Source organism: Anguilla anguilla, chromosome 3 (assembly GCF_013347855.1).
Source record: "Anguilla anguilla isolate fAngAng1 chromosome 3, fAngAng1.pri, whole genome shotgun sequence".
In the NCBI taxonomy this organism is placed as follows: domain Eukaryota; kingdom Metazoa; phylum Chordata; class Actinopteri; order Anguilliformes; family Anguillidae; genus Anguilla; species Anguilla anguilla.
In genome coordinates this window covers 59,625,539-59,650,285 of record NC_049203.1, presented here as the reverse complement: position 1 = coordinate 59,650,285, position 24,747 = coordinate 59,625,539, and the positions used below count along the sequence as shown (strand labels likewise).

Here is a 24,747-nt window from a genome sequence, read left to right as displayed (position 1 = left end):
CACAGGCTTTCAGGATCACAGACAGGCATGTCAGTTGCATGGTATGGTCCACCTGTCACATTTTAGCCGCAGGTGGCCTTAAACTCCTCAGTAGCGTGACTTGCGACACATGTCACAGCGGCAGGCACGTGCAGTCAGGATCTCGATGTTGTCATGGCGACGGCCGCGAGGACAGTCCAGACGCACCTTCACCTGAGAAAACACATAAACTTAATTCGTTTTTTTTATATCAAATACCCCAACTTAGAGTCTCAAAATGAAAATATTCTCAACATTATTCAATCTCACTTTGTCTCACCATTGCTTGGGACTGTTATCAGTTGTTACCAATGTGTCCTCGCTATATCCGTGTTTTCTAGCAAGCAGTTTGTCTCACTGTGCGGTCTCACTAAGCTGTTGACGTTGTAGTGAACTATCTCACTGTGTCGCAGTGGTCTTGGTGAAGTATCGCCGCGGCGACAGCCCGTACCTTAGTGTCTTTGCTGATGGTGCAGCAGCGGGAGGCAGACGTGATGTTGTGGGTGAAGTTGGAGGCCGCCAGCACGGAGTACCGCGAGGGGAAGGCGCTGGACTCGCAGTACCCCACGCAGGCGTACACCGTGTGCGTGCCCCTGCACGTCCCCCTCCGATCGCTGCGGATCGTCACATTAAACGCTGCGGGGACAGAGAAGAGAGAGAGAGATCAAAGGAGGAATGGACACACAGTGAGGGAAAAAGAGGGAGCGAGGAGGGGCGGCGTTTTTTGGGTCCAGGCAGAGAGGACACTGCCAAAACCAAAAAATAGGTTAATATTAGCAAGTATTTTAGTCTTGTATTTAGACTTTAAAATCTTGTTTCTTTTACTTTTTTGCAAAGAAAGACAAAAATATTGCTAATGAGGTGAGACAATTTGACTCTTTTGACAATTTGACTCTTGACAATTAAAGATTTGGTAATGGGGTAAGAAAATCTCACTTGCCAAGCAAACAGTAATTTATAACAAGCTACTATTTTTCTTTTCAAGAAAAAAAAAGATTTTAACTCTCCATACAATACTAAAATACTTGTTAAAACAGACTTTTTTTTTGCTGTGGAATAGTTTATAGTTTATAAACAATAGTCTATTGGACATGCTATTTGAACATTACATTTGTAATGGTCATGTGAGGCCTAATATATTCAGTGTACATTTTAGCATGTGGCTTGCCGGTGGTATAGTGTGCAGTTTAGCCTGGCTCAACCTGAATGCTCTATTCATTAATTAATTAATTAATTAATTCATTCATTCATTCATTCATTCCCTTTGTCTCCAGTAGCAATGTGCATTGCCCCTCTGCTCTCGATTCGGGAGAGTGCAGACAAGCAGTACAGTTTGCAAGTCGGACTCAAACAGACGTGAGTCAGAGGAAGACACTTCTGTCTCAACAGACAAACTTGCGGGCGCCCGATCGATGAGAAGACTTAAACCTGTCCCATTCCTGGGCAATGCTAGAGCCAGGGGTGTGACCAGAATTTAAATACCTGTCAAGGAGGCTGGGTGGGTGAATTGAGATTTCGATCTTGGACAGAATAGACATAAAATACTGGATGATGACTGGTGCATCAATGACCACACGCCCCAGGATAGAGCCAACTGTGGGTCAGAAAGCCAGAAAAAGCACACGAGTGTTTGTGTGGTAAATGGACTGCATTTATATGGTAAATGGACTGGATTTATATAGCGCTTTTATCCAAAGCGCTTTACAATTGATGCCTCTCATTCACCCATTCACACACACACTCACACACCAACGATGAAAGGCTGCCATGCAAGGTACCAATCAGCTCGTTGGGAGCACTTAGAGGTTAGGTGTCTTGCTCAGGGACACTTCGACATGCCCAGGGCGGGGGATCGAACCGGCAACCCTCTGACTGCCAGACAACCGCTATTACCTCCTGAGCTATGTCGCCCCCTGTGTGCATTCCTTGGTGTGTGTGTGTGTGTGTGTGAGGATGTGTGGCAGAGAGGGAGACTCACGGAAGAGGTGGCAGCCCGGACCCAGCCCGCTGTAGCTCCGGCCGAATGGAGCCAGCAGCATCAGCAGGAAGAGGGGCAGCAGGAGGAGGAAGAGGCCAGGGGTCAGAGTTCGCCTGGGAGACATGAGGATCATGGCCTGTGAGGGACAAACAGACAAACAACACAGGAAACACATTTCAGCTTTCCATTTCTCTGGGTTTATGTCTACATGTGTGAATATGCATACAGCATGTGGCCAACCTGCGAGTGTTAATGCTATTTTGGTCTGTATAGCTTATAGCCTTTCTTTAAAACTCAAATGAAAAAAGCCCCAACCTCTTAGTACTCAACATCAGCAAATCTACAAATCCCTGAAAGCAGACTAAAAGCAATAAAGAAAATATTTGCAGGTCGCAGTGAAAATATTTTCAAAAATATTATTCATTTTATTTTTTACTGAGCATCCGTTGTAGTGTAGGTTTCAGCATAAAAGAATATAATGGCTCATGAGATTAAGACCAGAGACTCATGTCCTGAATTACTCGGTCTTTGGAGGATATGCACACTCAAGGATAAAGCCAAGCTTTTCTCAAGATTTCAAATGTGTATCCTTCCAGCAGCAATTCCTCCCCCTTTTCCCCAAACACCATCACTCGTTATAATGGAGAACATTGATTTCTATTTTCCTTTTCTAATGTGGCCCAGATAACAGCTATGATAATTTACAGACAGGCAATCCTCTTTGCTGATTTCCGATTTCTGTATACTTTACGACTTAGTTATTTCCAACCAAGTGACATAAATTTCACCTACTGTTACATTAAAATATTTCATTCTCAATATCTTTGAATACATCTTTTCATTTGCTCTGAACACATTTTGGCAAATTCCAATTGGTAATGAAAGGTTTCTTTTTTCTGCTAATTGGTGTCTTTAAGTTTCTTTGTGTTTGACTGAATACAGTACCTTTATTTCTCAACTTCATTCCACTTTGGCCCAGTTAATCTAACTCTGCCGGCAGCACTTAGCACAACACACTGACATGCACAAGACTTCGAAAACTACACTACAGCAGTGACTGATGAATGCTGACTGAGGCTGTCCACTGCCCATGCGTCTGGCGGTGGTAGTGGTCATAGGGCTGGTCAGGGGATCAACTCTTGGATGGGACACGGCTGTTGGGCCCTTGGGAAAGCTATTGAACTATGGCAAAAACTTTTTTTGTGTGAAAACTCTTTAGAAGAGAAGGAGATTTTGAATTAAAGATTGGACAACTAAGCCCTAATTGTAAGATCAATAACAATGTTCAGCGGCGAGCTTTAACAGAGGCAGGACTGACCCCAGGAAACCTTGCTAAACTGGGAGACCCTGAAAAAACAAAACATACAGAAATAGGATATCCTAGCTGATTTTACGTTTAGAAAATTGGATTTTTATCATCAAAGTATTGATCTTTAGCATAATTTAAGCCAACCAATAAAATTATTCACTTCTAACATTAGGTAATTGAATGTGGGTGAATGAAAAAAGATCATAGAAATAAATTTGACACTAAGTGTCTTACTGATTTACTTAAAGTGGATATTTATAGCACTCTTCCCTTCTAAATGTGATGGAAATTATTTTTATTTGGTCTAGTATTGTTTTATTTTGCCTTCAAATTAATACCCAACTTTTGAGTCTAAACCATACACTCTCTTGCTTATAAATGAACTGCATAACTAATTTCCAGTTTACCAAACATCTAAACATCTAAAATTGAGCTAAACTTAAAAACAGAAACTAAGAATGCACAAATTATAATTTTAAACAGTTCGTTATATTTTAAGGGGAAAAAAGTAATATGCTTCTTTTTTTTTTTTTTTGCCCCAATGAGCAAAAAAAATCTTGTGCTTAAGGGGCATGGAGACAATGGTAACAAAATATTTCCTTTTAATGAGAGATACAAATGACCTGTGCACAAACTTGTTTCAAGATAATCATTAGTCTTTCAGCTGGGAGATAATAAACTTGGAACCAGTTGCTTCTTTCCTTCTTTCCAAATGCAAATAATTTCCACTCCCTATGTATTTTCCATACATAAGGTCAAAGGTCTGTCTCTGTAATCGGCTCTGTATTGTCTGTTGCCCGGGCTGCTACATGCTGTGCGTATTGTCATTTTTTCCCCAGGATTTCGCTTTCTTCCCGCAGTGGAAGTGACCCGACCTCATTTTGTGCTTTTTCCAAATCCCACAGACAGAGAGGCGCAGTGCTCCTGGGGTGATATTGTCCTGGGACGCCATTATATGGTATTAAAGTCCCATTACATTCGGAGAAAGTATTCCATTCTCTCTGAGTGGGCTCGGTTTCAGTGCCCAGCTAAAGTGCGTGTGTGTGTACCCGCGTGTGTGTGTGTGTGTGTGTGTGTGTGTGTGTGAGAGCTCATATATGTGGAATAAAAATGATGCCAACCTGTGAGATTTCAGTTATACAGATGAATATCAATTTAAGTTTGTTTGTGGCACCATAAATACATTTTACAGCAGTCTTGTTTATTTTCTTGTGGACCCTTAACATATTTGAACATAGGGTTCATTCACTATTTTGGCTGTATTTATATAGCCAATTTGCTACATTTTCTGGTCACCAGCTACAGTGAACCTCTACAGTGCGCATGTAGTCCCATGCTAATTACCATCTTGTCTGAGCATCCTTTACTTATTTCATGATAGGAAATAAATGTGTTTGGCACATTTTAAATATCATATTTCAGCATAATGGACTTTCTGCAAGCGTTGACTGAATCAACTATTTTCAGACAGTGCTTAAATTCCTAACAATGGCAAAAAAGCAAAAAAGTTAAAACAATAGCTGTATTGTCACATTAATAAAACAATAAATCACAATAATAAAATATATATATATATAAGATTAAAATTAATAGCAGTTCTGAAATACCAATATCCCAACGCCCTTAGCCATGTAATACTTTGCGATCATTCATGCCAGGTTTGTCAAGTTCACACTTATGAAATGTAACTGGAAGCAATTCACATTGGCCACAAGGTCATTTGAGGCTAAGACCCCCATAGAAAAGCATGAGAGCATTACTATTGTGTCTCCTGTTAGGCAACATAAAGTCAATTGTCTGTACCTTGCATATAAGCAATGTAAAAAATCAGCCTGTCCCCCCACTCACTTCAGAAAAGCTAGTTGCTGATCATTAGTGAGCAGATCAGCCCTTTCTGGTACTGGATGCTGATGAGAGAAGCAAGCTGTACTGTTGAGTGTTCAGCGTGAGGAAACAGATTACAATGCAATCTATGGCCACGAGTTTGTGCTTCCACAAGACACCTGTATAACATCTATTCCAAGTGGCCTTTAGAACTTGACAGTGACCCTTTTGCTCTTAATATGCGCTTTACTATCCATATCTTGATACTCAAGAAATGTCTTCTTTGGTCGGACAGTCAGCAAAATGCTAATAATATTCTATTTTAAAATGTATTGAATCGGGTGAACTCGGATTAGTTTGGTAGTAATTTAAATGCTAAAATGTTTTATCTTTTTTTACTAATTTCCAAGAGAAAGCAAAGGTGCTCCTTTTTGGACCCAAAATAGAGAAACTTTTGACCTTAATTCAGGACACATTTGGCTCAAAGGCCGTCTGCTATGATCATTAAGATTCAACTTGAGATAAATAATCAAAAAAAGTTCAAACATATCTATGGAAAACTTAAGATTTATAACAACACCTAAAAACCAAATGAAATTCACTATTACATTGTACCATAGCCCATGACATTCTGACTACATTGGATATTATACAGGTTGAGCGGTTTTTAACACTAAAATGTTAGAAAAATAAATACATTTATACCAAACAGATTCCTTCATTCCCAAGGTATGCAAGACTAATTGTGTTTCTATGCCATGCTATACTTCACGCATAACAGGAATTGACATGCAAGACATGAATTTCACATGACAACACAGATAGTATAGGCTGTTAATATACTGAAGCAAAACATAATAAGACACTGTGCAAAATGAATATAATCTTCTGCACATCACATTGCAGTCAGCCACACTACAAAAAACAACATGATTAGCACTGGATGGGTTGAAGAGTGTGGTTCAGAGAAAGGTGTGTTTGACATGCAGCATTGCAGAGGTGTCTTGTGAATCTGGTGGGCGAGAAGCTGCGGTTACCTGTAGGTGCTTGAAGCTGTCAGTCCAGGTGTATGCAGGTGTGTTGCAGGGTGGACAGGTGTGAATGGGGACAGGCGGCCTCACACACACATATTTGTAGCACAGGTGAGCAGGAGTTCCCCCCTCCCAGAAACAACCTGGTCACGCCCCCGCACGTCCCCGTCTCTTCGCCAGGTAATCAACCCCCTCCTAATCACTTTCCACTTCCCACCTTTACGTCCTTCTCGCCTGTTATTTTACCTCTCCCTCCACTCAGTCACTCGCTCACTGCCCACTCTGCTCCGCTGCGTGCGCACGCACACACACACACACACACACACAGACCTGCGCACACACACACACACACACACACACACACACACACATGTCTCTCAGTGCAATACCTCAATAGACATTATGTGTCTGTGCTGTGTTAAAGTGCTCCAGAAACGTCCAGGCTTACACTTTGCTCTCTATTTTCCACTTCTGTGTTTTTGACGTATTGCAGTGTTGTTGCAGGAAGGGCACTGACAGGTCAAAAGATATTGTGGGTTTGGGTACAGCATGTACGCACACGTGTGGGCAGGCAAATGTCTGTCTGTTTTGTGTATCTGAGTCTTTGGCTTTCATGTTCACAGAAATAGAATTCTATTTCTATGTGTGCATGAACCTGTATGTACTTGGTCTCAAAACTTGTTTTTGTCTGTGGGTGCACATATCTGTGTGCATTGGGCTCATGTATGTCTGCATATGAGCCACAGAGTTAACATCAGAAAAATAATTTAGTCCAACGATTAAATGATAATTGTGTGCCGACTTGTGATAAAAAGTACACAGTTCCAACTGGACTCCTATAAACTCTGTTAGAGTTGAATCAACAATAGACATTTTACAGTGTATTCACATGTTTTAGAGATTATTCATTGTTGTTGCTATTGGGAGTTCTTGTGTCCAGCTTCAGTCAGTAAAGTCCAGTGATTGTTTTTAACTAATTGTTGTTTAATACAGGAAGTAATTTTGTGTGCCATATGGGTACACCTTTTCTATATGGGTATATTGTCCTACAGTATATACATATGGAGCAAATATTCTAAAATAATGCATGAGGCTTTTGCTGTATTTTCAAAGTGCAGTGCTATAATTAAACTATTTAATATTTAAAACACAAGTCACCCATACCCTTCTTGTAGAGGAATTCTGGGTAATGAACGAATGCGGGGGCACAAGGTGAGTGAAATTAAATGCCGTTTAATGACAGAGGAAAACCGCAGTCATACCCTCAGGCGTAGTGGTCCAACGATTAAGCACGTGAAGTGGAACGGGCGCAATAATAATATTATCCTTCAAGGCTAGGTTTCCAGGTTACAGAGTTGAACATTTTTAAATAAAAACACAGTGCAGTCACATTCCTGACTCATGATACCAGAATTAGCCTTCTGAGACATCTTTTAATTCTTTTAATTCCCATCATGATTTCACGGAGATTGTCGGCTATATTTGGGCTCACTTTTTCACGGCATAGATGATACAGATCTGCAGAGAGACGAGGTCCGAGGGTGTGCCCCCCTATACCGCACTTAAACAATGACATCACCTCCTCAAGAGAAGTCCATCAAATCCCCATTTGAGCTAAAGCTAAACAGCAGACAGACGCTGAGACGCTCACACTAAAATTGACAGAAACTGACAGACGCAAGTAGGGTTTCCAAAGGGGCCTTTTTTGCTGGAGCTGAGGCAAAAGAATGCCTATTCCCGGGAAATTGCTATAGGCCTATCGTATGTTTACAAATGTTCGGCTAAAGAAACTGGTTCTGGCACAGGCTACAGAAAAGATTTTGGAATTTCATTTAGATGTTTTTGGACACAAGTAACAGCTCCTTTTTCCCCACAAACAGGCACAAACATCTACCAACAGCTGAAGTCGCACCCTTACCGTTATGTGTGTCTAGTGTCTCTACAATGGTGGTACAACCGTATCCTCCCGTTGACAAATTTTCTGCATGCACTTTTAGAAGGAAAAGACTGAGCATATGCTAAAAAACCTACATGTAAAATTACGTAGTCTAAATAATGCATTTCTGCTAAATTAAACCATTTTTTGTGTAAAAATTGCAATATGCCACTTTTCTTTGACACATGAATAGCAGGTCAAAGATGGTAGAGAAATTGAACAAGATGAAAATGACTGATGCTATTTTGCAAGTCAATGGAGAACAGTGTACCTAAATTATAGTGCAGGGGTGCAATTTCTGGACATTCATTGAGGCCAGTCAATTTTAATACAAGGAGATGTAGCAGTCCTAGTATCATATTAAATTATTTTTCTCAATATTGTATTTGTATTTTCTTAATAGGCTATTTTCTCTACCACCTTGGCATTAGCCTACCCTAAAAAAATGTTTAGTCTGCAAAAAAACTTATGGAAAAAAATTTATGGAAAAGTTAAAAATCCTATTTATTCCCATTAACAAATAATAATATTTAATATCCTCTGCATAATTATGTAGGTTTCCCTAACAGGAAATCCACCTAGCTCAGGTTTGTCTTTTCCTCTTCACTCTTGTCTTTATCAAATTCAGAAAAAATGTGTTTGGAAAATTGTACTATTCATGTACTATGAACTATTCAACTTCCCTTTTGTGTTCTCCTACCCATACTCCCAAATGTGATGGAACACTATGACTCCTCTCTGACTAATTTATTAATGCCAGTCATCTTCATTAAACGGAAACTTGATGACAAAAGATGCATAACTGTCAAAAGGCTAGATTTTAAATGGAAGTGTTGCCATGGAGAGGGATTGGCTGTATCATAATATACAGAACATGAATGTGATAATCAGTTCTACATATAAATCTTGATAGACAGAACGGAAATCTTGAGTGAAACTCAACTTTTATTCTGTAAAAACAAATCAGAATCCAAAATTTATACATTTACAATACAAGTAGAAAATACACAATTAACAGACACTAAAAATTTGGTTTTATTCAATTATAACTAATATTACTAATTCTACTGGCATGTAATAACAGCTACAACCAAAACAGAATTTAAAACATACTGAATAATCTACTAATGAAATTAACTTAATTTGCTGTGGTGCCATAAAATTACCTGTTGACAAACAGTGAACAGAAGACTCATGGCTCTTCTAGTTTTAAAAAAATGCTGGCATTTAAACCTTTTGATGACAATGCAGTTATCTACTGTAGTGCTTGCCTTTTTTTGCATTTTATAATTTAGGAAAATGGTCACACTGGAACAGTAAAACAAGCGAAAAAGTGCTCCCTCTATTTCCTCCAGCTTCTAACGAACAGGGAGAAGGGAAACAGTTTCCTGGAGATGGAACGATAGACACAGAGCAAGGAAGGTGAGGTAAAGTTCAGGATAAAGCTCATTCATTTTTACCATTAGTAGGACATTTATATAAATATTAATAGGTTCATTTTTTAAATGAATGCAGTTTTGCACAGACAGTGCAGTTGATTAGATAATGCACTGCAGTGAAATACTGTGTAAAAATGATTGAAATCGAAATTGCATTCTTTAAATGCAAAGCTCACTGTAAATACTTAAGACAGGCAGTTGGCTTATTCCTGCCATTATGACCCATTCTTCACTACACTGGATATGTGCCTTTTTCCCCCTGAAGCTGGTTTTTACCACACTCGTTGATGATTAATTATATATAAACCTAATTTCCAAAAGAAATAAAACAATATTTCAAAACTGATCAAATAATGTGATGAATTCATACATTTATACTTCACAATATATTATTGACAGTGTGTGTATATACATATACACAAATGAGCAATATCTATAAATCTCAGATGAATTCATGAGCTGTCACATGTCACATAATTTCTTTTAAAAGATTAAATTGTATTTGATGTAATCCTGTTAATAAAAATATTTTCACAGCACATATTCCGTATAAATGCTTCATGAGATTTCTTACAGGAACACCTTAGATAAGACATTATATAAATCATTTCTGATAAATAACACAAATGACATAATTTGATTAGACAGGATAACATGGTTTATGTGATATAGTGTGTAATCTGTGATGGGCTGCTTTGGTTCAGGTACCTTTGGGTTTTCCTACAGATCCCAGTGACCCACACTGCACCTCTCCAGCCCTCCTCAGGGACACCTGTTGACACACAGTCCCACGTGCAGGTGGGGTCTCACCTGGCAAAGCTGGTAAGAACACCTGGCTGGCCTGTCTCGGAGTCACTGGGGGCGGGTCCTTCAGGTTCACCCTGCTCTGCAGTCCTGGTAAGCCCCTCCCCTTCACTCTCAGCCCCTCCTTCCTCCCACCCTTCTGTCTGTATCACAGCACTGCTGACTAAAATGGTGGTGGGACAGAAGAGACCAAGGCCCATAGGCATTTGTCCAGTCTAATCAAAGACCAATTAGCCAACCAATCACCGAAATCAATCAATATTGTCATGTTTGGCTTGGCGCTGAAACCTGGAGCTTCTTTTCTACAAGACACTACCGTGGAAATAATGAATTGCAGCTAGCAGCATTGTATGTGTGAGTCTGTGTGTGTGTGTGTGTGTGTGTGCACGCGCGCGAGAGAACATGTTACCTGGGGCGGTGTTAACCGCTGCTAAATGTCCTGGAACCTGAACAGAAGAAAAGAATGATATAAAAAACGAGTGTGCGCCTGAATCAATTGCAAATTACGGTAAGCATTTATAATTACAATGACACCGTGTTTCCTCTTTCTGTTAGGACGATCAGCGCAGTTATCCCACCTGAGTGCGCCCGTGTGTCAGGCGGTGGTCATGCGCGGCAGTAACAGGGCGGAGCGCTGTCGGGGCATGATGGGTAGACACCGCGGGCCTTCGTTCGGCGGGGAGACACACCCTCCTGTCTCCAGCCATCGTTTCGGCTCCAGTGGTCCTCTCTGGGGGCGGCCGGGCGCCCCCGCTGGGGGGGGAGAGGAGACAGGGCGGTTATTGTCATGGCCGCCGCGCGGGGCTTTGCTGAACCGCCGCTGTCTGTCGGCACACGTCCCGGTTCGGCTCCCTTTCCGGTGCGCTAAACGCCGAAATCAAAGGCTTGTCAGGCGCGGGTTTGGAAGCTGAACAGCCCCAGGACTGTAGTGTACTGCCGTACTGAGAGCGCCAAGACACACACACACACACACACACACACACACACTGAAAGATGCACACAGTTAAGGAGACACACATACACACACACACACACACACACACACTGAAAGATGCACACAGTTAAGGAGACACACATACACACACACACACACACACAAACTCACTGACACACACACACACACACGCTCACTGACAGACACACACAGTTACTGAAACACATACACACACACACTTACTGACAGACACACACAGTTACTGACACACACACACACGCTCACTGACAGACACACACAGTTACTGTCACACACACACACACACACACACACACGCTCACTGACAGACACACACACACACATGCTCACTGACAGACACACACAGTTACTGAGACACACACACACACGCTCACTGACAGACGCACACAGTTAAGGAGACACACACACACACACTCACTGACAGACACACACAGTTACTGAGACACACACACACACACTCACTGACAGACACACAGTTACTGACACACACACACTCACTGACAGACACACACAGTTACTCTCACACACACACACACACACACACACACAAAGACACACACATTGTATGCTACAGTATGTACAGCTGCTTTGAGAGAAAAACAGACACACAACTAGACATTCACAATCTGTTATTCGTAGACATACCCAGGTACACACATGCACCACAAATGCAGGCAGAAAGACCTCACAAACACAACCACTGACACACAGCCCCACACAGTTATATAAACACAAACATTTGTTGACAGATTGACATCCAAGTACATAAATGCTAACAAGGATTGAGAGACATATACATTTGTACGCCCACACTCACACACACAGCCACACACACACACACACACACACATCTACAGAGTTTCAATTTGTCCCTTGGAGCACACCCCAGAGCCTCTATCCATAAATCCTTTACCTTGGACTGTTTGCAATTTCCTCTTTTAATTTAACACTCCACTGAAATGATTTTAGCTCATAATAACAGCTCACATGTACCGCAAGCATATGTCTCTTCACATTGCTTTTTTTTGCTTCACTTTGTTGTCACCCCGACTAACTTGTATAAACTCCTTGAAAGTGCTTGAGTGCTTGAGTGTAGCGGCCAAAACAGCGATGGCTTCAGGGTACAATCAGGAAAGTGTACGTGAAGATTTTAAAATTAGCTCTCTGCTTCTGTTCTCTGTGTAGTTTTTTTCATCTGTGCTCGGTTTCTGCTTGAGCTCAGTCTCTCTCTCTCTCTCTCTCTCTCTCTCCCTCCCTCTCTTTTTTAGCTAAATTATCATTTGCGGCCCACTGCTTGACTGACAGTTTGATTGAAACGGCGCCCAGCGTCGAGGCTCAGCAGACAAAGGCAGCGCGATCTGCCTGTTTCATAACTGCAGATAAAGACTTAATTACTGTGAACGACGGACGCCGCCGCCGCCGTCCCCTTCCCTAGCTGCAAATCTGGGCTATAGCCAGAGGTGGAGGAAGAAGAAAGCCAGACTGAGATAAAAGAGGGAGACATTTTCACACAAAATGAAAAAGACAGTTGCAGTGGGAATGCAATTAAAAAGTTGTGCAGTGACGTGCAAGTATGAAAAGCATTAAGAAAAGGAGGAATACAGATGTACAAACAAACTCAATATTAAACACACGACTGTGAGCGTTTTAGTGTACAGTGCACCATCAGGAACATTCAACTTCAGTCCATGTAAGGAATCATTCCCACCGTCTGTGCTGAGTTGGAGAGCCCCCTGGTGGCTGCTCAGTCCTACTGCGCTTGTGCTGACAGGTGAGGCTCCGAGGTAGAGGAAGTGCGCCCTGTTCTGCTGCTCTCACCTGTGCAGCAGACACACGAGTCACACACAGAACCCGACTCACTAAAGTTTCTGATATCAAAAAATCCACATGACAGGAAAGGCAAAGGGTCTAACATCTTAATATTGTTTCAAAGATAAAATATGACACAGACGCACGCTGAAGCACAGTACATTCTAAAGATGTGTGGAATCCAACATATACCATAAGAATTTCAGGCTGATGATTATTATCAGTGAGGCAAAAGAGTTAACGCATCTCATGCGTGATAAACATGAGTCAACAGCACAGATGTCTGAAGCTAATAGTGGCTGAGCCTGGTTAGTACTTGACTTGGACACCTCCTGGGAAAACAATGCTCCAAAAAAGATTTTAGTGGCCCAGTTGGAGACAATTTTCTACCTGGTATAACAGGACCTTATAGATATATACTACTATTACTACAGCTACTACTACTACTAATAATAATAATAATAACTATTATTATTATTATGTTTATTTCTATAGCATATTTTCGTGCAATGAATTGCAGCCCAACGTGCTTCACAATGAAAATAAACACACGATAAACCATAAAAAATGTAGTTAAAAATTAGACAAAGACAGGGGAGACTTTGTCCGCAGTACACATTTAACGTCATATATAAAGACTGTGATTTATGACTGGATTGTTCTTCACTGAGCTAGAAGAGCGCCCTCTACTGGTTCATTTTTTGTCTAGTTTTCTTCAGAGGACAAAGTAGCAACTAAGCCTGTGTGCTTGCTACGGCACTACGGACCATTGAATTCACTGCAAATGAAACATTACAGATTTCATGCTCCCATACAATATCAGGACATCATGCGCACTGCAGGCAGCAGCAGCAAACAAGCTGCTCCACATAAAAACACATCTTTAGCATAGGAAACCTTGGGAAATAATGGAGATCCTGGCTTCCTTCATAGGTAATGATGCTTGGGAATCACACAGGTGAATGGGAAATGTAAATCAATAGAGGATGCTGACTCACCGGTGTCCAGGCCCCGGACTGCTTAGCTGAAGGAGAGAAGCAGTATGAGACACTGAGTGTAGAGCATTTGGACTGCAGCATAGAAGCGTAGAAGAACTCTGTTCTAAATTAAACAGTGGACACGTGCGTACCTGTGTGCGCATGCAGGCCATCGTGGGTTTCCAGGTAGAGTGTGAGGAGGAAAGGGTAGGCCGTCAGCATCAGCCCACCCTGCTGGAACTGTAGCTCAGAGACCCTTTCCCACCTGCTCTTGTCTGTTGGTTCAGCATGGTCAAGCCAACATCTCACCCACGTTTCAATACGCATTACAGTACACTCCAAGATGATTTCAGAGCCATGATAAAGATTAGCAAACAAGGCTGTTCTTAATAACCAACACATGTTATGAGCTATAGTGTATGCTAAAATGGGATATTTATATTGTTTCATACTAATACAATTATTCAAATAAAACAAGTCTTTATTTAACAAGTAATGTGTTTCCCAAAAAGACTGGCACTAAATGCAGTATTGCCACCGCCGTGGTTGGCCTCAGCCTTGTGGACCCAGGTGGACCATTGATGATGCTTGTTTTCTGTTTGGAAAGCATACAGGGAAAGATGTTGAAGTGCTTTGTGACGAAGGGCTGGAGGCTGTCCAGGTTTGCTAGCACCACCCGTACGACATCCTGAAAGAAACAGGAAACACAAGCAGACATTATTGGCCAAACCTCAGAGATGCATTTTCAGCTCAAGTTATGTGAGTCAATCACCAGAGGAAATTGTCATAGAAATCGTAAGCTTGGCCAAGGAGTGCTGCTTTTCCCTGTGAATGCTCTAATGTAGAATCTGTCTCCTCTTTACCTCAAGCTCCTGCGTGGTGTGCTCATCGTTGATAATCTCATCACTAAAACATAATAAAAAGCACCAAAAAAGAGATGAGACACACAGGACAAGCCCGGCCATTCAGTGTAGTTACACAAAGTGTAACCTTGTCATAGCCACACCAGGACAGCCACAGGCAGAAAACTTTATTGTGAAAACAGAATTTGTCTATGGACACAAGTGATGCGTCAGCTGTGCTATAAAGCTGTGACGATTTTTCTCGCCTGCATTTGCTGCCGCTCTTGATCTTAAACTTGTAGACGTGGCGTCCAGCTCGGAAGAAGCGGGTCTCAGGGAGGGGGAAGGAGAATGACTGGACGGGCATGGTCAACTGGGGGCGCTGCTCAACCACATATTCATTTATTATGATTATGATTATGATTATTTTTATTATTATTATTGTTATTATGGAATTAGGGTTGTAATTGCATTCCATTTTAATTCATTTCCGTAAATAGATACAGTTTTGCATGCAAACTCACGTTAGCTAATAGCTAATGTAGCTGGTACTCCAGGCAGTAAGCTTTAGCGAATGGAATAAAAATCATATGAGATAAAATACTATTAGAATGGTTAAACTAGATTAACTAGCTAATCAGTATAAATAGTTTGATGCAATAAGAAATAACTAGGGGTAAATTAAAATTGTCTGCCAACACAGTAAGCGCGTGCTCGCTGTGGAGTTTCCAAATTAGTTTACGGTGATTTCTGAGATGACTAGTATGATACGTATTTTAAAGACTGTGAGTAATTCAATTTCGACCACACCCATCCAAGAGAAAAACTTACCGTACTACGCCGAAAAGACTGCGCCAAATAATTCAATGCGGGGAAATCCAGAATGTAAATGGTTAAAAATTCTAACGAGTTTCTGTATCGAACCTCGCCATGTCTTATCCAAATGACTTCCCGCCTCCTAGTTTCTTTCACAAATTCGATTGGCCAGTTATTCAACCATTCCAACGACTTCCTGCTGGTGTTTCTATGGTGATGGAAACCAGGATGTTCGATCTAACTTGTCACATGATCAAGGTCAACTGACTTCAATGCACGCGCAAAACAAGACGGCGTGTTTCCAAACTGGTTAGTGCAGTAGTCATCGTTCTAGTGAACTCCTGGCGTCCGTAATGTAAGTCGATAACAGAGTGCCGTTTTAAAATAATTTAAACATGAACTTTTACATCTGATTTACATGCGCTCGGTGGCGAGATGTAGACACAACGAACTAACTAGGGCATACCTATATAAACATAAGTAGTCATTATCCAAATTCAGAATTGAATTTTATGCTGCTTGGCAAGTCTAATGTTCTGTCTGTTGTAGTGTGCTCTTCTGTAGTAAATTTATTGGCTAAGGTTTGTGCCTTTTTTGGATGGAACAATGAAGACAGTCAGGGCAGAGGCATTTTTCCTTATTTATCTGTAAGACCTTGGTTATTCTAAACTCTACACGTTCTGTTTATACACAACAGTTCTTGGCTGTTGAAGATGGAGTAACTCATATTTTCAGTAAATTGTATACTTTGTATACTTTAAATATGCATTCCCCACCATTACACAGTAAATTGTATGCTTCATAATGGTGGGGAATGTTTGCATCCACTTTTGACTTTTAACTTATTTTCCAGTGCCTACTTCTGTGCTGCGGCTCACTAATGGCAGAACAGCAGCCCACAGTCCTGCTGAACACAGGGGCGCAGATGCCCCTCCTGGGCCTGGGTACCTTCCGCCTCAGAGGCCCAGAGGAGACTCAGCGGGTCATCGACGCGGCGCTGGCTGCGGGTTACCGCGCTTTCGACACGGCGGCCGTGTACCGGAACGAGGCTGAGCTGGGCTGCGCCCTCAGGGACCTTCTGCCCAAGCACGGCCTTAGCCGCGGTGACGTCTTCATCACCAGCAAGCTGGGACCGCGGGACCAAGGCCACAGGGCCAGGGAGGGGTGCGCACGGAGCCTGGAGCAGCTGGGGCTCGAGTACATCGACCTTTACCTGGTCCACTGGCCTGGCACCCAGGGCCTGCCTGTGGGAGACCAGCAGAACCCCAGGAACCGGGCAGAGAGCTGGGCGGTGCTGGAGCAGTTCCACTCTGACAAAAAGTTCCGGGCCATCGGGGTCTCCAACTACACCCCTGGGCACCTGAAGGAGCTGCTGCGGGTGTGCCGGGTGCCTCCTGCTGTGCTCCAGGTGGAGTTCCACCCGAAGCTGGCCCAGGGGGAGCTGAGGGCACTCTGCAGGGAGGCAGGCGTCTGCTTCCAGGCCTACTCCTCCCTGGGGGCTGGGGCCCTGCTGTCGGACCCTGATGTGCTGGCTGTGGCTGCGGGGTGCGGGCGCACCCCAGCCCAGGTGCTGCTCCGGTGGGCCGTGCAGCAGGGTGTGCCCGTGCTGCCCAAGTCCTCGCAGCCGGAGAGGGTTGGGGAGAACGGGCGGGTCTTCGACTTCCACCTGAGTGAGGAGGACATGGGGAGGCTGTCTGCCCTGGACTGTGGGGAAAAGTACTGCTGGGACCCCTCAGTAGTGGCCTAGAACCGTACTCTCCCAGATGGGCTACGTGACTGCCCATTACAGACTATGGCTCATAGAGAGCCAGTGTCTGCAGTGAGGTTGTGATCATTCACTCACTATCTAAGTGGAATCCCATTAAGCTGGCCTTGACTTCTACTGAAGGTATTCACCTTCTCACACCAGGTTTGGAATAGATTCATGGAACCTGAGGAACCTGCTAGATTTCAGCCTTCTGGGACCAGAGGAGGGACTCTGTTCCAGTGTCTTGTGTTCCATTTTGGATGAGGTAGAGAATATTTCACCTGTCCTAGTGTTAACTCTAGGCCAACTGCTTCCACTATAGCTGATTAATACCATTCTTTATGGGATGGCTGCAAATCTAGCTTGTGACAGACGTTAACAAGGTGGATTTGTATTTCAGGTTGTGGCACATTTTTAAAAAAAATCAGTGTTGTGTTAACTAATATTTGTTTTATTGAGGTTCTGTTAAACCACCAAAGCGAGTGATGTTTGGTCCTCATGGCAACTTCACAGCTTCAGACTGGAAACTCGAAACCCTTGTAGGATTAGGGTTACCTCCCTCTGCATTTCAGTATAATTAAGATGCAGCACCCTGTGCTCTCGTCACCTTTGTTTATTCCAGCTCAGCCCTCAATGACTTACTTGGACATTTTAGTTTTGCAGTATTTTTGTTGTATAAACTACGGTTGACCAAAAGTGGCTTATGGTAAAAATATTTGATGAATTATGTATTGGACTTTGTGGTTTTTATCTTGAATAATAATAAGAATAAATCAGTCTAGGTCTGCCATGCTAAATAATTTTTCAGGTATGTAGCAGAGTGTAATAATTTGGACAGTAGTGCATTTTCCCTACAAGCTCTAGATAGAATAGGCCTACATTCATTTTTGAAGACATTCAAAGAAATCAAATCTAAATACAAGGCAATTTACAGTCAGAAATCCCTTTATTTTACCATACACCTATAAAGAAAATGCATTTACAAAAGTTTTAAAAAAGCATACATTTTCAAGATTTTAGTCCCATACACACCAGTTTCAAGTAATATTAAATGATAAGAGCAAGACTCGTGTCACACGTCATGTTGGATCCTTTAAGGGGTGCACAGATTGCATGTTTATGTGGGGACCCCAACATCCAGAAGTGAAAGAAACCCACGCAGTGAGGAAATACCTGTTTCACAGACCCTGATCAGCCCTAATCTAGGCCAACTGATGGCATCCAATCCTCCCGCTTTACAGCCTGGGCCTGAACTTTGAATATCTTTTAAATTTTAAAATAGAATTACATCCTGGAATTACACAGCCAATGTTTTAAATCCCAAATCAGCCAAGAAAGCAAAGTTTAGTGCTGTAAACTGAAAGTGGTGGGGGGGGGGGGGGGGGGGGGGGGGTACAGTAAACCCTCCCCAGCTGTATTAACCAGAGAAGGCTGAATGGAGTTGGAGGACTAAACCCCATTTGAAATCACACATTTTTGGGTGGAGATAGGCTAATTATGTTTATTCTTGGACACGGCAGCTGTATTAGTGGCACACAGTCTGCACTGCTCATACTTTCCATCAGTACTGGCAATGCTGGACTGTTGCTCTTAACCAGTAAAATTGATATGGATCCAGACTGTGACCAGAGTCTTCTAACGCATGTCATAGGTTAGGAAAACACATGAGCGCACACAAACATAGACAATTACAGTTTCCTTTCGTTCACAGCAGGCTTCACCAGTTTTACAATGAGTCATTAAAGTATCAGAAATGTATTTACATTGGGAGGCCTCAACATTTGATGTGCAGAAAATTCATACTCCACAACCCGTTTATTCTTAGGCACTCTTCCCCAGCAACATAGCATTATCTTATCCTATGATATAGAATTCTTAGCAAATTTTTCATATAAAAGGTAGGACATTTCTTAGGAAATGTTTGTTCCCTCCCATTGCATTCCATTTAGCATTGAAAGAAAGATTGTCAGTTAACAAGATTGTTTTTTTCTTTTAAAGCTGTTGGTTTTAAAAAATAATAATTTTAAAGTCCCACCGTAAATATAACAGTCTGAAAGCCAAAACCATTTTTTTTTCTTTCTTTTTTTTTCCTATTATTTTTTGCATAGCGTTTACTTAAGGAACAGTCATTTGTCAACCTGGGGGTTGGAGTGCTGGTAAAACACCCCCCCCCCCCCCCCACCCTCCCACCCCCATTCTCCTGTGCTCTAAACAAGCTGGTCCTGAGTTGCAGTCTCTGCCCTGGTTTTGGGTAACTTTGAGCAGTCCCTCCCGCTGCTCTCTTCCTCCCACTCTTCCTCCCTTCCCTCCATTAGTCTGCAGACCTGTCCGTTCCAGAGCCATTGCTGTTTACATCGGTGTCAGAGTCCCTGCGTCTCCAGAAAGCAAACCAGCTGAGGGAGGGACGCATCCACTTAGAGGCTGCTGCTTTCTGCAATTTCTTCATGTCCTGCAGGGGGTGGAATAGAGCAGGCGAAGGGAAGGGTAGGAGTAAGGGAGGGGAGGAGGAAGCTGATGTTACACATTTTGCTGATTTCACTTAACTTGTCTGATCCGTTATGGCCAAAGAGGCAGAGTAAAGCAGAAAGTTGATACAGTGTCAAATAAAAAAAAAAAAACAAGAAGGTCACTACAATGGAGATTCATGCCTAGGTCTGGCATTTTTAAATGTAAGAAAACCAGTACTCCCAGAATCCTCAATAAACACAGTGGGGAAACAACCGAATGAAATGTGGGCGAGTGCCGTCATCCCCCCCCATCGCTCCTCCGCACACTTCCAACACCCACTTCCTCACCCCTTTGTCCATCAAGGTGTCGAACTCGTCGCTCATGCGCCTCAGCTGCCGTCCGTATCGCATCGCCGCCCACAGCTGAGGCGGTGCCGACCGCGAGCGTCCGCGTATCGGCGGCGTCTCGGCGGCCCCGCCGCCCTCATCGAACACGGCTCCTCCGGGCAAGTCGCCGTCTTCCGCTTGGCTCCCCGTAGAAGCTTGGGAATCCGAGTATAACCTCAGTCGGTCGTGTGCCGGCGCTGATCGGGACACAGAACAGACGGGTGAGTCCAGGTCAACCGACACACTTGTGGGCCGCATCGTCAGGGATTTTAATGCGGTTTGGCGCGCATATTTGGTCTTATGAGAAACCACTGGAACCGAAATTACGCTTGTCTCCGATAATTATTATGTGAGATATGGGCAAACAAACGTCGAGCAAATTACCGTAGCAGGACTTTGACTTGCCATGTCTGCATTTCTATAGGTCATAGAGAAATGGTTCTTAGATTGTTTCAAACCTTGGCAAACCTTATATCTCACCTGACAGTGTGATGTCTGGCAAGGTGACTTCGTCTCCTGGTTTGCCCTTTGATTGGTCAGCTTCTGCTGCATCATCAGAGTTCTCTGATTCATTGTCCGAAATAGTGAACATGTGATTCATAGTGACATCTGCACAGAAGGACATAAGAGGACAGGGAACAGGGTGAAATGGAGATGGGGGAGTGGAGATGGAGAGATACATCACCAATTTTCACATAATAAACATGTGCAAACTGTTGGACTGTCAGTTATGAGATTAAGGGCTATTCATGAATACATAATTTAACATGCTTAATTTCTCAGTGTCGTTATTCAGAATTCATTAGATAAAATCAGACAGGAAGACTGAAGTATGAAGAATATTTTAAATACTTGCAGAAGTGTCTGAAGAATTGCTGGCTTCATAATGGCTGCCATAGAGTCTTTTGTGAGTTTGTAATTTAAAGTAAGAAAATAAACTTTCAGTATCTCCAAACCAGCTTGTGCAGCTAGATTTTCAGGGTCTGTCCATGAATGGACACACAAATCTCATAGCGTTTCTTCATGATTATAGACATGAATATCCATTTTTTTAAATCTAGCCAGTATTTATTTGCTTGAGCACAGTATTCTCAGGTTGCATGTGCCAAGATAAAGCAGTTTTTAAAACAAATAATCAGGTGACACTTAACATGTAGAACGTATGGAGGCATATTATTGCTGTACATTCTGCTGTACAGTTACATGAACTTAATTTTTGTAGTTTAAACCACAAAATAACTCATGAAAGACCCTAAATAAGGGGCACAAAAATAATGAGAAGTAAGGCTGCAATGCCTGAAGCATCAACATTGCAACACTGAGATGGTGACTGCAGTCATCATATTCATGAGACACAACCATACAGGGGCTCAGTGCTCATCAAACCAACAACAGAAAGTTGCGATTCACCAGAACTGGAGCTGACTGTATTAGTAATGAATTAAGGCTCTGTGTAGACCTTACACACACCTCAATGGACAATAGCATGTGTGCAGCTGATGTGCTAATAAGCGATACACAGATAGTTATGTAAAACTGACCATTTCACAATGTAATGATCTGGGTGCTGAGTGTCTGGTCACTACAAAACTGTACACATGACTGTTGTTGACCTGGGTGCCACACTGATGATAATGTGGTTATTAGCTGTAATCTAGCTGAATCCTCAGGAGAACCATAGCGGAACTGGCAGCACACTCATGTGAATACGGAGCGTGGGATGTCTCAATCCTGCCGAAACTTGTGGTAACCTATAGCTTTTGGCTATTGACACACTTTTTCACTATTATTGTGTTAACAGATTTCAAACTGCTGGCTGTGAACAACCCTGACCGTCAGTGACAATGTGATCTGCTCCAGTATTCCAAAAGCAACATGAATCAGGTTTGTCACACACAGTAATGTACTGTAGGTAAGAAGAACTTTGGAAGAGAGAAATTCTGATCTTACTAAGATTTTTGAGCATGGAATGGTTGACCAGCAGGGCTTGTTTACTGCTTCTGACAAGTATTTCCTTAATGTTCAAGCTCCCTTAAATGTCACAGTGTCAATTACATTTAAGTATCTTTCTCTTGAATGGTGTCGTACTGTTTCCTTTCACTTTCCTGATTTAAAAGGATTCACAATCAACATTTTAAATCATGTGTTCACACAATGAACTCTCTGACATCGCCCTCCTTACTGCCATAACTCAATGACAAGTTTCTTTTAGGACAAATGCTCTTTAAATTGAGTCATTTCTTTAGATCTTATTTATTACTAACGCTTAGATTAAGCGTTATTATTTGAAAACCAGAACAGAACTTTTCAAACTAAAAGTAGCCTGCTAGTTACAAACACCTAACTTCAGTAGGCTAGTAGGCTACTTTAGCGAGCTGGCTGACATGCAACAATTACAATTTACCATTTTATATTATTCATCAGAATATTTCAAAGGATTAAACTGTCACATTAACATACAAGTTATTGTAAAGGCCATAAAATAATATATGGCTGACGTTACCGAGCTCATGTTACCTATCTAATTTTTAAGAACCGACTTGAAGAATGTGTGCTGAGAGATGACCGGTCGACGGAATCTTTTCTGCCTCTTCCTTAAACAATGTTTCCATTATCCATGGAAACGTTCTCTTTCCGCCTATTTACAGTATATTTCAACTGTAGCTTGTCAGAAAGCTAGTTCGCAAGGCTGCACATTTTATATCGACTTCCTTGCGTGACAACTTGAAACTGTGAATTGGCACACACCCAACTAATAGGTCCCTACGGCTCCAGTGCAGTGCACTACAATAAAGATTCGAAACGTTCAACAGTTGCATACACGAATGGAATTATATTACAACAGTACGTTTTAGCTACTTCTTGATCGCTTACTATAAATTGTCTTACCGGAATTCATCTGATTGACAATGTTGTCCCGGCAGAGCTGCCTTTTCCTTTGGCGTTGTTACAGCCTTGGGCCGTTTGCTGTACAGTTTCACTTCTCTCCTCCAATCGGGTCGCAGGCATGATATCGTATCGCTCTACAACAATATCCATCCAATCTGAGCACACTGCCAATGCATTTTGACTGGCCATTCAGACAGCGTCACTGTTGCGAGCTAGGACTGCGTTCGTGCTTTGTTTACTTCGGCGGCTGGCCCGTACTATACAATGTAGAAGCGCATAAAAACACTTCAGCCCGCATAAAATCACACAAAACCTAATATGTGGAGTCACACTTGCTGTACTTTTAGAAAGAGAATTTGACCGAACAGGACTAACAACCTGAATGCAATATCAATAGATTAAAAACTTTTAATTATAAATATAAACATAGGATTCAATATGCCATTCTTTAAAAACTTGTCCTATCTTGACTTCATAACAACCATGTATTACACAACATCCTACGAAATGGCATTGCCTCGATGTAGATTAAACGAAAAAGAGGTGTCTTTAATTTAAAAAAAAAGAAAGAAGCAAACTGGACAAACTCCTGCAAACTGGATTTTCAGCTTACCCATGCTACAAACCCCACCTCACTCTAATCATGTCAATCTAAACTTACTCTCGAATATAGGCTACCTAGTTTTTTTAAATGTTTATCCTGTGTCAGAAGACCTCACCCCTCTCCCTGCTTAAAAGATATGTTTTTACTTGATATCCCCTGTGGCCTCTCAGAACCCTTCCCCCCCCCATAAAAATAGCAGGCACAGTTGTTGGCTCTGCTGTTCTATTCACTATCAGGCCATTCTGTGTCTGCAGTCTCCTATGAGTCATAATCATTTCAACTGACACAAAATCTTCAACTTATTTAAACTTATTTGGGTGTTAGTATTCAGTCAGTGAATCTGTGTCAAACTTTTGACGATGCTAAATAGGGTAATTCTCACTGGGCAGGCTCTGCCAAACTAGTAATAAAGTGGAAAAAGATATTGTGTACTAATTGAGCCTTCCATTTTCCCAGTGACGTTCATTTATTTTTAAATGATGATAATGTCTGAACTTATTTTTTCTTTCTGTTACTTTTTCTACTGTTACTCTAAACAAAATGACTGCTGTTATTTATGTGTGATATTTGGACAAACACAATGCCTTGCTTGAATTATCTGAATTACAATTCAACTAAAATCTACTAATCCAAAATGGCAAAACAACATGGGAATTATATATATATAATATACTATACTATATATGTTATATATATAAATTATGTACTGAGAGGAATTAAAATACAACAAATGATTTTGGCTACAATATTTCCCCAAAAATATACATTCATTTCATTCTTTAAAAATCAAATGACCAAGTTTGAAAAACTCATCTAGTAAAAACACTTGCATCATATTTTCTGTCCCTCTGACCAGAAAGAAAGAATGATACACATGTACCTCCTGTACTACTTTTATATTACATGTACCTCCATCT

At 41.9% G+C, this 24,747-nt stretch overlaps 4 protein-coding genes across 7 annotated transcripts; 1 reads left to right on the top strand and 3 right to left on the bottom strand.

Moving 5' to 3' along the window:
- Positions 1–76: 76 nt before the first annotated feature.
- gpha2 (glycoprotein hormone subunit alpha 2) lies at positions 77–4,257 on the bottom strand. The gene is made up of 4 exons (XM_035409449.1): positions 4,213–4,257; positions 1,997–2,132; positions 470–654; positions 77–192 (listed from the first exon to the last, which is right to left on the bottom strand). Exons 1-4 carry the CDS (start codon positions 4,255–4,257, stop codon positions 88–90), a joined length of 471 nt encoding a protein of 156 aa, XP_035265340.1. The 3' UTR covers positions 77–87.
- A 4,843-nt stretch (positions 4,258–9,100) lies between these two features.
- LOC118224011 lies at positions 9,101–15,887 on the bottom strand. Of its 4 annotated transcripts, XM_035411159.1 has the most exons (12): positions 15,772–15,871; positions 15,465–15,505; positions 15,207–15,322; positions 14,962–15,004; positions 14,711–14,786; positions 14,251–14,373; positions 14,120–14,145; positions 13,021–13,130; positions 10,918–11,092; positions 10,749–10,785; positions 10,346–10,502; positions 9,101–9,484 (listed from the first exon to the last, which is right to left on the bottom strand). In XM_035411159.1, exons 3-12 carry the CDS (start codon positions 15,305–15,307, stop codon positions 9,439–9,441), a joined length of 894 nt encoding a protein of 297 aa, XP_035267050.1. In that variant the 5' UTR covers positions 15,308–15,322; positions 15,465–15,505; positions 15,772–15,871; the 3' UTR covers positions 9,101–9,438. The 4 variants fall into 4 exon arrangements, with proteins under 4 accessions (XP_035267050.1, XP_035267048.1, XP_035267049.1 ...); XM_035411157.1 differs by lacking the exon at positions 15,465–15,505 and having other exon boundaries at positions 15,772–15,887; XM_035411158.1 differs by lacking the exon at positions 15,772–15,871 and having other exon boundaries at positions 15,465–15,756.
- Positions 15,888–15,988: 101 nt separating this feature from the next.
- Positions 15,989–18,272, top strand: zgc:101765 (uncharacterized protein LOC450036 homolog). Its single transcript, XM_035411160.1, has 2 exons — positions 15,989–16,111; positions 16,610–18,272. Exon 2 carries the CDS (start codon positions 16,637–16,639, stop codon positions 17,501–17,503), a length of 867 nt encoding a protein of 288 aa, XP_035267051.1. The 5' UTR covers positions 15,989–16,111; positions 16,610–16,636; the 3' UTR covers positions 17,504–18,272.
- A 158-nt stretch (positions 18,273–18,430) lies between these two features.
- Positions 18,431–23,397, bottom strand: LOC118224014 (bcl2-associated agonist of cell death-like). The gene is made up of 4 exons (XM_035411161.1): positions 23,227–23,397; positions 20,818–20,946; positions 20,299–20,534; positions 18,431–19,952 (listed from the first exon to the last, which is right to left on the bottom strand). Exons 1-4 carry the CDS (start codon positions 23,234–23,236, stop codon positions 19,815–19,817), a joined length of 513 nt encoding a protein of 170 aa, XP_035267052.1. The 5' UTR covers positions 23,237–23,397; the 3' UTR covers positions 18,431–19,814.
- Between the last annotated feature and the right edge of the window lie 1,350 nt (positions 23,398–24,747).